The sequence below is a fragment of the Stomoxys calcitrans genome, chromosome 5 (assembly GCF_963082655.1).
Source record: "Stomoxys calcitrans chromosome 5, idStoCalc2.1, whole genome shotgun sequence".
NCBI classification, from domain to species: Eukaryota; Metazoa; Arthropoda; class Insecta; order Diptera; family Muscidae; genus Stomoxys; species Stomoxys calcitrans.
The window spans coordinates 27,411,158-27,423,576 of record NC_081556.1 but is presented as its reverse complement, the minus strand read 5'-3'; the positions used below and the strand labels follow the sequence as shown (position 1 = coordinate 27,423,576).

At 39.6% G+C, this 12,419-nt stretch overlaps 2 protein-coding genes across 2 annotated transcripts; both read right to left on the bottom strand.

The window, feature by feature from the left end:
* Positions 1–3,830: 3,830 nt before the first annotated feature.
* Positions 3,831–4,940, bottom strand: LOC106085619 (alpha-tocopherol transfer protein-like). The gene is made up of 3 exons (XM_013249936.2): positions 4,621–4,940; positions 4,183–4,555; positions 3,831–4,103 (listed from the first exon to the last, which is right to left on the bottom strand). Exons 1-3 carry the CDS (start codon positions 4,920–4,922, stop codon positions 3,846–3,848), a joined length of 933 nt encoding a protein of 310 aa, XP_013105390.2. The 5' UTR covers positions 4,923–4,940; the 3' UTR covers positions 3,831–3,845.
* Positions 4,941–8,402: 3,462 nt separating this feature from the next.
* LOC106085617 (alpha-tocopherol transfer protein-like) lies at positions 8,403–11,691 on the bottom strand. Its single transcript, XM_013249933.2, has 3 exons — positions 11,336–11,691; positions 8,821–9,193; positions 8,403–8,762 (listed from the first exon to the last, which is right to left on the bottom strand). Exons 1-3 carry the CDS (start codon positions 11,632–11,634, stop codon positions 8,499–8,501), a joined length of 936 nt encoding a protein of 311 aa, XP_013105387.2. The 5' UTR covers positions 11,635–11,691; the 3' UTR covers positions 8,403–8,498.
* Between the last annotated feature and the right edge of the window lie 728 nt (positions 11,692–12,419).

Below are 12,419 nucleotides of genomic sequence, written 5' to 3'. Positions count from 1 at the left end.
ATGGTCTTTGTTTCGCCAAATATTGCGCTCAGTGAAAACATGAAAATGTGTATAGAAATTTTTGGGGTATTCCTACTCACAACGAATAATTTTTGTAATCACTAAGCTATGGGTATATGTAGAGAACAATAAACATTTATATGTTTGTCTACAATACAAGTTAAAAATGTTTAGTGGAGTGGATGAATTTCATCATACAATTCTAAATGAATTAGCAATTTTTGTAGGTTGTTTTATAGGCTCTCATAATTTAAGATCAATGGTAAAATAATATAGGTCACTCCCTTATAAATTGTTTGGTAACTACACACAAAAAGAAATCAGTTGCCATGAACGAAATTTTCAACAATTAAACTTCTTTTGTGAAAAACGTTGAGTCTTTGTTTACAACACAGTTTCTATGATGAATTTACACAAATTTGTGAAGAATTCAAAAAATTTCGAACAAAAATTTGCTGGAACACCTACTTTAGGATCCATATGGCGTTTTTACAAACTATGCACCATTGGCTTCAATCTGGCGGTGTTTTTTGTTTGTGATATTGCACAGATGCATTTTGTCTATCCCGGCCGACACGGGATAACTATGAGCACCACACAGGCTGAAACTTTGAGCTCCGACTTGCATAGTGTCCATCGTTATCACGACCATACCACAGATAGTGGAAAGCTTTGTTTTTATGCGGAGTAGCTGCAAAAGCGGCCGCGATCAGTCAGCGTTTTTCGGGAAGATAATCTCAGTGAGAAGTCAGGTGGTACTGGCTCTTAAATAAATACTTAGTGCCAATGATACTCGAGATGAAAAGGCGAGTTATTGGCGCCTTCAAATATCCATTGGCCAACATCAGCTCTGTTTCCAGGTTATGGGCGGATGGAAGCGAACGTCGGATCTTAGAGTAAGCGGCTCGCGACATAGGGGGATAAATTTGCGATCCCACAAAACCCATGCGGGTTGCTAGGCCGGTGACACGCCCCCGGAACACTATGAGAAAACTCTCTGTGAAACAAAAGGATAGTAAAATACCGACCCCCCTAACGTTGACAACCCACGCAAACGAAAAAAGGACCATGAATTACGGATCTGCACCTGGAATGTCCGCACAATGTTTTTGAGAAGTACAAGGCAGATATTACCGCCTTACAGGGAGTGCGATGGACCGGGAATGGCGTCACAAACACACAAAACGGTGATGAACTATACTATAGTTGCCATAACTCAACACATGAATTTGGCTGTGGATTTGTGGAAAGTAGGAGATTGAAACGCCTTGTCGCAAGCTTTACTCCGGTGAATGAGAGGCCAGCCACAATCCGCATAAAAGTAAAATTCTTCAACATCAGCCTTATTTGTGCCCATGCCCGGACGGAAAACAAGGACGATCAGGCCAAGGATATTTTCTGCGAGCGCCTAGAGAGAGAATATGACCGCTGCCTCGCCCACGATATTAAAATCGTTCTGGGAGAATTTAATGCGAAGATAGCAAAGGAACGTGTCTTTGGCCCAACAGTCGGAAAGTTTAACCTCCACGAGATAACATCCGATAATAGACTGAGGCTAATAGATTTCACCTTGGCAAAAACATGATAGTTAGAAGTACAAGATTTCAATATAAAAATATTCGAAAAGCCACATGGCTGTCACCCGATCAAAATAAGAGGAACCAAATTGATATCGTTGTGATAGATGGTAGGCATTCATCCAACGTGTTAGATGTACGATCAATCTGGGGAGCGAATGTGGATTGGGATCATTACCTTGTTGCAGCAAAGGCTCGTATCCGTTTGAACATAATGAGGAAAGTGCGATCTGACACTGCACGGAAGCTGGACATTGAAAAGCTCCAAACACAACAGATGGCAGCGGCATACTCCACACGACTGAACCAAAATGCTTGATGAAATCACTCCTTGTTCCGTTGGCGCAGTGGTAAGCCATTGCCAACTCCATGGAAAATGCCGCAAAATCAGTACTTGGTTACCAAAAGCCTCCCCCAAGAAACCCATGGTACGACCATAAGTGTCAAGATGCTACTGAAGCCAAGAATGCGGCATACAGAGCAACCCTGCAATCAGTAGCAACGCGAAAGATGAAGGAGTGGTATCGGGAGGAAAGAAGAGAGGAGAAACGTCTATTCCGCAAAAAGAAAAGGGAAATGGAAAGACGTGGTAGTGAGCGAATTGAGATGTACAGGAGTCAGAATGAAGTTCTTAAATTCCGTCAAAGAATTTAACATCAAACCGATGGCTTTGGTGCAGGAACATTCTCCTGCAGAGACAAAGAAGGAAATCTATCAACTGACACAGATAGCATGCCGACGACATGGAAAGAACATTTTACCCCACTGCTAGTGTCCGACGATGGCGGCGAAGAGGATACCGCAGATCCTTTCCCTGATGATGGTATAGAATGTTTACCTCCCAGTTAGGTCCAAGTAGTTGTGACCAGACTGAAGAACAACAAGGCAGCAGGAGCCAACGGGTTACCCGCTGAACTATTTAAGGCCGGTGGCGACACACTGATAAAGCATATGCATCAGCTCGTCCGTGCAATTTGCCTAGAAAAACACATACCCGATAATTGGAACCTAAGAATACTATGTCCCGTACACATGAAAGAAGAAAAGACGGAATGTGCCAACCACAGAGGCATAAGACTCCTCCCCATCGCATAAAAAATACTCTCGAGCGTACTGTGTGAACGATTAAAACCTAAAGTCAATGAGATAATTGGGCCCTATCAATGCGGCTTTAGACCTGGTAAATCCACTTTACACCAGATATTCACAATGGGCCAAATCCTGGAAGAGACCCGAACACTTACCATCTGTTTGTTGACTACAAAGCTGCTTTCGATACCCCTATACGTTCAAAGTTATTTCAAGCCATGTCTGAGTTTGGTATCCCTGCAAAATTAATAAGACTCTGCAGGATGACACTTGCTGATACGCGTTTCTCAGTAAGAATAGGAAAGAATCTCTGCGAACCATTTAATACCAAACGAGGTTTCAGACAAGGAAACAGCATATACGAGATGCAAATGTGAACAGATATGGCACACTAATCACTTGAGAACACATGCTACTCTCCTATGGCGACGACATCGACATCATAGGTCGGTCACCGGAAGTAGTAGCTGCCGCCTTTGAAAGAATCGAAAGAGAGTCAGTGAAAATGTGTCTGGCAGTAAATGGAGATAAGACGAAATGGATGGTTTCAACGCCCAAAACACCTTGTACAACCGAGCATATAAAGAAAATGGAGAAAGTTTGGAACCACAACTTTGAAATAGTCAGCAACTTTATGGTGAGAGTCCCCTCGAAACTTTCAGCAACCTCTGGACTATTGTCCCAGGCAAAACGTCACCAATGGCTGTTTCCAATTCCCTGGGTCTTTCAACCCAACGTTCGCAGTAGAAGAATGTGTTTCACACCGTCTAAAACTTCTGGCTCCTCATAAATGCACCTGCTAAAGGAGCATTTGCCCATTCTATGCAGGTATTTCCTAAAGTAACCATGGCCTGTCAACATCTGCGTGAAGTTATAGTTAACATCGCCGTGCTTCATATTTCTCCACATCTGTACATCGGGTATTAGTCCGCTCTCGGTATCGAGAGAGCTACCAGGCGCGTCATATTCCCACGACGATCGGTCCTATGGATCGGAATGTGCTTTTCTATAGGAGCTTGACGATGATCGTTACCTCCTATTACAGCGGGCATAGGAAATACTATTTATTGATTTACTTGATATTTGAGGATACTCATACAAACACAGTTTGGTCTATTCAACAGTGTTAGTGTGCACATCACTGATATACAGTCTTTATTAAATTCCTTACATTTACATTTAATCCACAGCCAATTTACGGAATGAGCCCTCTATTCCAAACATGCTGTCAAAATCAATAGCCTTGCCGGGACGCAATTTCTCATCGGTGCCAAAGGCAGCATTTTTCTTAAAGTACTCGCTGTATTGATCCATTTTCTTTTCCCACTCCTGAATAACTTCATCGAAGGAACCATTTTCGCCACCATATTCTTTGGGCAAATATTTCAGGGGTATCTCTTTGGCCAATGAATCCAATTTGTTGCCATGAACGAATAACTACAACAAAAAGCAAAGATTAGAAAATCGGTTGTTATGCATCATGAACAATCATAGATAACATATAATTAGCACTTACTCTACTTTGATTCTTGGCTGATAGCATTGGCTTAATCATATTAAAAATTGGCTCAAATCCACTAGGAGTCTTTATAAAATGACTGGCTTTTAAACGCATGGGTATGGCTTGCTCTGAAAAAACTGTGGCCTTTTTCATCAACGAAGGTGTCCACTGGAACATATGGGCCATGGAGGCCTTTGAGAAGTCTCCTATAAACACAATGCCATTGACATTGGCATAGTCATCGTCGAGCAGGCAAATTTCTTGCAATACATTTGAAACTGACATCACCTCCTCCATGGTGTATTTGTCGGCAGGATACAGACTGGTGCGCATAAAGCAGATGCGTGGTCCATTTTCATGAAGGGGGGTAGGTAAATACAACCACATGCTGACAGGGAGAAAAAACACTTTCTTATGTTTGCTTTTACTATATAGCACGGGTTTTCCACTTACCCTAGTTTCAAAATTTCTCTAAATCTTTCATCGTTAACATCCGTTATGCCAAACAACTCAGGGAACTTGCCTTTCAGTGTAAAAAACTTATCAATCTTTGATTTGGCCTTTTCCAAACTATATTTGCAACCACGTAAAAAAGCCACTAGAAATTGATCATCTGTATTGGCTCTCAAATGAGGTTGCTGGGCAATCCATTCCTTTAGGTTAGCCAAGTCCTCAGAGATGCGAGACGGCACTTCACCCAAAAATTCCTTGGCGGCCTTTTGTAGTTCCTCATTCAGCGGTCTTATCTGGGCCATGTTTACCTAAGAGCTGCCTCAATATTAATGGCCAAAAAACTAAAATTTTCCAATGCTGAATAAAAAGTAAAAACGTTCTAATCGCAGTTATCAAAATCGACCAATTAAAAGTTTTGATAAGAATGGTTAACCCAATACAAATCCAATTTTAGCTTTTAACACATTTGTAACAACAACTATCCCTTATTATGGGCTAGTGCTCCCTGCATGCGGCATGCATTTTTCTTTAAGATAACATGTCCGATAATTGTTTAAGGTCGTTCATTTGCTTGTTGCTTGCTTACGATTCCCTATTTTGTCGATAACAACAAAATGTGATTATCATTGTTGTGGTATGTCATGAAATTTTGTTAGACTTTGTAAAAAGCACAGTGGGGAAACTCAAAAAAGTTTAAAAATCGTTGTGGTAATACAACCTATATGGGAATTTGAATAGGGAACGGGGGATGTAGAAATCTAGCCATGGAGCTTATAACACTTCAAGATATCGATCTGTAACCCTCTAAAGTCTTGTAATACTAAGTCAATCTAGCAATGTCTGTCCGTCCGTCTCTCTATGCAAATCAGTTGGAACGAATGAAGCAATCTGCTTGAAATTGTTCTCTTTGACGTAGGTTGTTGAGAAATGCAAATGCGCCACATCGATTCCCGTTTTGTGCTCCTACGATTTGAATCCTGAATTATTGCATATTGTTAATCATACCAACTACCGAAGGATGGAAGTGTATTAATTTTGTCATTCCATTTGCAACACATCGCAATACCGATTACCTTGAAATTTTCACAGATTTTCCAGGCCAAACTGGAAGAAAACAGATTTTATAATTTTTTGTTATCGGGAGGGGGCGGACCCTCCCCCTTACCCCAAAAGTACTACCCAAAAATAAAAGTGGAACGAACGGGACAATAATGGATTCAAATGAAAGTTATTCAAAAGTAGAATACAAATTTCATAATAAAAGTTGGGTCCAAGTACCTAGGGGGCAGCTCCAGCCCCAAAAAAACCCCTTAAAATAGGTTTTTTTGACGATCATGACAATATGGGGCTCAAATGAAAGGTATTCGGGAGTAGATTACGAATATGGTTAGGAAGTAGTAATAGGCTTTATAATTTATTGATAACGGAAGGGGGCGGACCCTCCACCGTTACCCCAAAAACACCACTCAAAACCAAAAGTGGACCGATAAGGACAATATGGGTATCAAATGAAAAGTATGCGGGAGTAGATAACGAATCCGGCATACAAATGCATGTCGAACTATAGGGGGTCACCCCACCCCCACAAAAACGCTCAAAATGGTCACATTAGCCAATCACGGATATATGGGACTCGGTTTGTTTGTTCCGTATAGACTGAAAAACGGCAAACCAGATTTTCTCGAAATTTTCGTATACTGTGTAGGTTGGTCTGGAAGGAAACATAGGCTTTATAAATTTTTGGTATCTGAAGGGGATGGACCCACCCCCTTAAGCCAATAACACAACCCAAAATCAGTACCCCAAAAACACCACTCAAAAAAAAAAGATAACGAATCTGGCATACAAATTCTTGTCGAAGTATAGGGGGTCACCCCACCCCCATAAAAACGCCCAAAATGGTCACATTAGGCAATCACGAATATATGGGACTCGGTTTGTTTGTTCCCTAAAGACTGAAAAACGGCAGAACTGATTTTCTCGAAATTTTCGCATATTCTGTAGGTTGGTCTGGAAAGAAACATAGGCGATATAATTTTTCGGTGTCGGAAGGGGGATGCCAATAACACAACCCAAAATCAAATTCGAACAATATAGCTATCAAATGAAAGGTATTGCAGAGTAGAATACGAATATGGTATTAAAATTTGAGTCTAAGTATCCATCGGGCCGCCCCAACCCTAAAACTCCCCCAAACAGACATATTGGACGTTAATATCAATATGGGACCCAAATGAAAGGTATTCGGGACTAGATTTCGAATCTGGCATAAAAAATTGGATCGAAGTATAGGGGGTCACGCCACTCATTATGACTATATGATATTCGGCTGAACCGATGTTCTTAAAATTTTCATTGTGAACGTTTGTCTGAAAGGAAACATAGGCTATATAACATTTTTAGATATCGGGTGGAGCGGACGCTCCCCCTTACCCCCCTTAACGCCAAACATATCTGAAAGTGGTCCGATGGGCATAATAAGGGTATCAAATGAATGGTATTGGAGACCAGAAAACGAATATGGTATTATAATTTGGGTCCAAGTACCTAGCGGGTTCCCTCAACCCCAAAACTCCTTTAAATAGATATATTCGAAGTTCATGTCAATATGGGACTCAAATGAAAAGTATTAGGCATTAGATTACAAAAAATGATATAAAACATTAAGTCCAAGTAATGGGACATCGCCCACCCCCAAATACCGCCAAATGGGCATATTAGCCGACCAATGCTATATGGGACTTAAATGACAGGTATTAGGGAGTAGATTACGAATTTGAGATTAAAATTTGCATTAAAAATCGAAATTTTACTTGGAAAACTTAAAATGGCTGTATCTCCTAAACTATGCGTCCTAAAGGAAAATGGGACTTAATTCGTGACTGCATCGAAAAATTCTGAATTTCATCCATTGCACAGTTGTTGGAAGTCATAACGGAAACCCACATGCCAAATTTCAGTCAAATCGGTCAAAATCTGCGGCTTGTCAGGGCTCAAGAAGTCAAATCGGTAGATCGGTTTATATGGGAGCTATATCAGGTTATAGACCGAGTCGGTTCGTACTTGGCACAGTTGTTGGAAGTCATAACGGAACACCACATACAAAATTTCAGCCAAATCGGACAAAATCTGCGGCTCGTAAGGGCTCAAGAAGTCAAATCGGTAGATCGGTTTATATGGGAGCTGTATCAGGTTATAGACCGATTTGGACCGGACAAAAATAGCGGCTTGCAAGGGCTCAAGAAATCTAATCAGGAGATAAGTTTTTATGGGAGCTGTATCAGGTTATAGTCCTATTTGGACCGTACTAGGCACAGTTGTTGGAAGTCATAGCAGGACACTGCAAAATGTCAGCCAAATCGGATGAAAATTTAGGCTTCTAAGGGCTGAAGAAGTCAAATCTGGCAATGGGTGTATATGGGAGCTATATCTAAATGCGAACCGATATGGCCCATTTGCAATCCCCAACGACTTACATCAATATTAAGCATATGTGCAAAATTTCAAGAGGCTAGCTTTACGCGTTCGATCGCTATCGTGATTTCGACAGACGGACGGACGTACGAACATGGCTAGATTGACTCAGAATGACTCGACTCGATCAAAAACATATGTAGTTTATGAGTTCTTAGACGAATATTTCGAGGTGTTACAAACGGAATGACTAGATTCGCATACCCCTATCCTATGGTGGTGGGTATAAAAACACATTTTTCTGCCTATCTTTAAGAAACAAGGGTTTTTTTTTCTATTTGTAATAGAAACAGATTACCCTATGGTCTACAGCCGGACAATATCCGATTGTATGAACTTTTAAAATATTTATTGTCAACAATTAAAAATAATTTATATACCTTCTCTAATAATATATTAATGTTTTAATCCACTACAAGTTTTCTAAATGAACCAACCAAGCCTGCGGTAGACTCTGTAGAGTTGGTTGCCTTCTGTTGAACTCTCAACGACTCATCCACACCATATTTGTCATCATCTTTAAAGAAATCAGCATAAGATAGGACTTTTTGTTCCCACATATCGATTAACTCTTGAATGCTCAAATTTTCGCCGCCATAATCTTTGGGTAACAGTTTCTTAGGAATAATTTTAAAAAGTTCTTCTCGTTTGGATCCATGCACATAGAGCTAAAATATTAAACAGAGTCAATTATATAATTTCCTTTTCCTAAATAGATCATGTTACCCTTCCTTGCATCTTCTGTGGCATCAAGGGCTTAACCCAATTGAAAACAGGTTCAAAGACTAAGGGCGTATCAATGAAATGAGAAGCTTTTACACGCAGTGGCAATGCTTTTTCCGTGTATTGAGAAACCTTTCTCATAACACCCGGATTGATTTGAAACAAGTGGGACATGCCAACTTCACTAAAATCCAGAACGAATATTATGCCTGCAACAACGGCTACATCATCCTCCATTAGCACAATATCTTGAATGAGAGTACGCATTTGGGCCAATTCAGCAAAGGAATATTTACTAGGGTCATAGGCTCCATTGCGTACCAAAACAATGCGTGGTCCAGCCTCGGTCAAAGGTTCAGGCAGGTATAAGATAATTCTGGCAAGTAAAAAATATAAAAGATAATGTAAATTATTATTAGAATTATATAATGAAGAGTGGTAATCTCATATCAAGGGGGGAAATTTCTGGCGCTACATTAAGGAATACGGGATACCTTTTTCATATCAATGAGTACAGTCCGAATAAAGTTAAAGCTAAATGATAAAGGAACTCCTCTTTTTTACCGAGTCCAAACGGCGTGCCGCATAGCGACACCACTTGGTAGAAAAGTTTTAACATGGCAGGATACCTTACAAATGTAGCTCACATTACTAAGGAGATAACCAGTGTTGAAACTTTTTCTAATGTTCCAGGATTTGAACCCAGGCGTTTGGCGTCACAGGAGGACATTTTAAACTCTGCGCCGCGGTGGCCTCCGACCTGTTTTTATTGGCGAAGGACGATCCGCAGTGCGTCTCCCCTAGGTAAACAAGTTTTGCACGGCTGAATACCTCACAAACGTCGCAAACATAAGTGAGAGGTTAACTACGGTTTAAACATTTTTCTTGATGTTATCTTCAGGATGCGAACCCATGAATTCAGAGCCATAGGTTGACATGTAGGTACTTAATTGCAATTCGTCTATACAATTTGTACATTACCTCACTGAGGAGGAAAAATAATACACATATAGAAGTCACTATAATTTCCACCAATTTATCAAGCTGTTGTGGGTTAATCATTTCGACAATGCTAAACTTCCTAAGTTGGCTGCTAAGGACCGTTTAATTCATCAAACAAATTTAAAACAAATTTCCAAGCTCCTCAATCTTGTGCGCTTTAATTCCTGACACTTACTTTCGAAATGTCTTTTTCAACTTTGTCTTTTGGAATTTCGTTCTCCCCTCCCCATCCGGTTAATTTTCCATACGTCCGATAAAATTTTTAATATATCGCCCAATTATCATTTTTTATACTCACCACCATAGGATAGTTGGTATATTCATTAAGTCATTCCGTTTATAACACCTCGAAATATTGATCTAAGACACCATTAATAGATATTCTTGATCGTCTCGACATTCTAAGTCGAACTTGCCATGTCCTTCCGTCTGTCGAAATCACGTTAGCGGTCGAACGCGTAAATCTTGCCGCCTGAAATTTTGCACAGATACTAACTATTGATGTAGGTTGTTGAGGATTGCAATTGGGCCATATGGGTTCAGATTTAGATATAGCTCCCATATAAACCGATCTGCCGATTTGACTTCTTGAAACCTTACAAGCCGCAATTTCTATTCGATTTGGCTAAAATTTTGAGAGCGGTGTTCTGTTAAAACTTCCAACAACTGTGCCAAGTATGATCCAAATCGGTCTATAACCTGGTATAACTCCCATATAAACCGATTTGACTTCTTGAGTCCTTACAAGCCGCTATTTTTGTCCGATTTGGCTGAAATTTTGCATGCGGTGTTCTACTTTGACTTCCAACAACTGGGCCCAGCACGGTTTAAATCGGTCTATAACCTGTTATAGCTTCCATGTAAACTGATCTCCGCATTTGACCCCTGAAAACCGCAATTTTTGTGCGATTTACCTGAAATTTGGCACGTAGTGTTCTGTTAAGACTTCCAACAACTGTACTCAGTACGGCACAAATCGGTTTATAACCTGATATAGCTCCCATATAATCCGATCTCCCGATTTGAGTTCTTGAGCCCCCAGAAGCAGCAATTTTTGTTGGATTTGGTCAAAATTTTGCATGCGGTGTTCTGTTATGACTTTCAATAACTGTGCTCAGTACGGTTCGAATCGGTCTACAACCTGATATTGCTCCCATATAAACCAATATCCAGATCTGATTTCTTGAGCCCCTAGAAGCTGCAATTTTTGTCCGATTTGGCTGAAATTTTGGACATTGTGTTCTGTTATGACTAACTGTGCCAAGTACAGTCCAAATCAGTATATGACCTGATATAGCTCCCATATAAACCGGTCTAACGGTTGTACTTGTTTGGGTTCCTTCTGATTTGACAGAAGTTTGGGTATGTATAATAAAATTATACTCTTCAACTAAATTTAGTTTGTACAAATTTTTAGCAGAATCCATGGTAATGGGTTCCCAAGATTCGGCCCGGCCAAACTTAGCACACTTTTACTTCTTAATTATTCACTTTGGTCTTTAATTTCCATACTTACCCTAGTCTCAGTAATTCTCGCACCTTTGGATCCTCCAAATTGGGACGCTTCAACAATTCGGGATACTTTTCCTTAAACGTATAGAAATTATCCAATTTGGTTTTGGCCTTTTCCAAACTGTATTTACAACCACGAAGGAAAGCTATGAGAAATTGATCGTCCATGCGAGCTCTCAAATGAGGCTGTTCTTTTATCCATTCCTTAAAGTTATTCAAATCATCCTGTATTCGTTTAGGATCTTCATTTAGTTCTTCTATAGCGACTTTCTGCAAGGCTTCTGACAAGGGTCTGATATTCATTTTCTTTGTAGAGATTTTTCGTACCAATTACTGACTATGTTTTCGTGATGAGTTACTTCTTCGCAGTGTGACGAATTTTCAGAATAAATATTTATTATTTGTATTTTTAACAAGAATGGGAGGGATTTCATTTTGAATAGTTTTTTTATAGATAAGGCCAAACATTATGCGATTTTCTGATTTGCTTGAGTGCAATATCAACATTTTTATCTATTTCTAAAACAGGGTGGTCTAAAATGTAGCATCTAATAACATTTGTAGGGAAATGGATAAACAAACGAGGTGAAATAAAAGCCGACATACATAAAACATACTTGAGAAAAATTATCTATATTTTTGTTCTGGACTTAAAAAAGAATGACCATTAAGGGTAAATGATCATGCACAAAATTGTGTTTTGGCTGGAGACGCTTCAAAAGCCAATGTGACTAACCAAATTCACTAGAGTTTAATGCAAATTAGACTATACGCATAATTGTAATACGCTTTAGTAAAAATCTCCGCTTAAGTGAAACTTTATGGGAAAAATCATAAATTTTTTTTGTTCAATACGAATGAAATCGTTCAAGTAAAATATCAAAATGCAAATTTACCCATAAACATTCTATTTAAAGCAGGGGTAAACTTTTCACATATCAATAAGTGATGTCCGATTCAAATTTAAAGCTCAGTGATAAGGTAACTCCTTTTTATAGCAGCAGTTCGACTCCTCTTTGGTGAGTCGTACTGCTGCAGAAGTAAAATATCATTTAACAAAGTATACCTCTTATCTGAAAAATTTTTTA

Excerpts from the sequence above, each read along its gene's own strand:
- LOC106085619 (XM_013249936.2), bottom strand. The coding sequence starts at position 4,922 with ATGGCCCAGATAAGACCGCTGAATGAGGAACTACAAAAGGCCGCCAAG. Across the intron at positions 4,556-4,620 it reads AGAGAAATTTTGAAACTAGG|CATGTGGTTGTATTTACCTA; the intron begins GTAAGTGGAAAA and ends TCTCCCTGTCAG. Across the intron at positions 4,104-4,182 it reads CAGCCAAGAATCAAAGTAGA|TTATTCGTTCATGGCAACAA; the intron begins GTAAGTGCTAAT and ends TTTTTGTTGTAG.
- LOC106085617 (XM_013249933.2), bottom strand. The coding sequence starts at position 11,634 with ATGAATATCAGACCCTTGTCAGAAGCCTTGCAGAAAGTCGCTATAGAA. Across the intron at positions 9,194-11,335 it reads CGAGAATTACTGAGACTAGG|AATTATCTTATACCTGCCTG; the intron begins GTAAGTATGGAA and ends TTTACTTGCCAG. Across the intron at positions 8,763-8,820 it reads CACAGAAGATGCAAGGAAGG|CTCTATGTGCATGGATCCAA; the intron begins GTAACATGATCT and ends TTAATATTTTAG.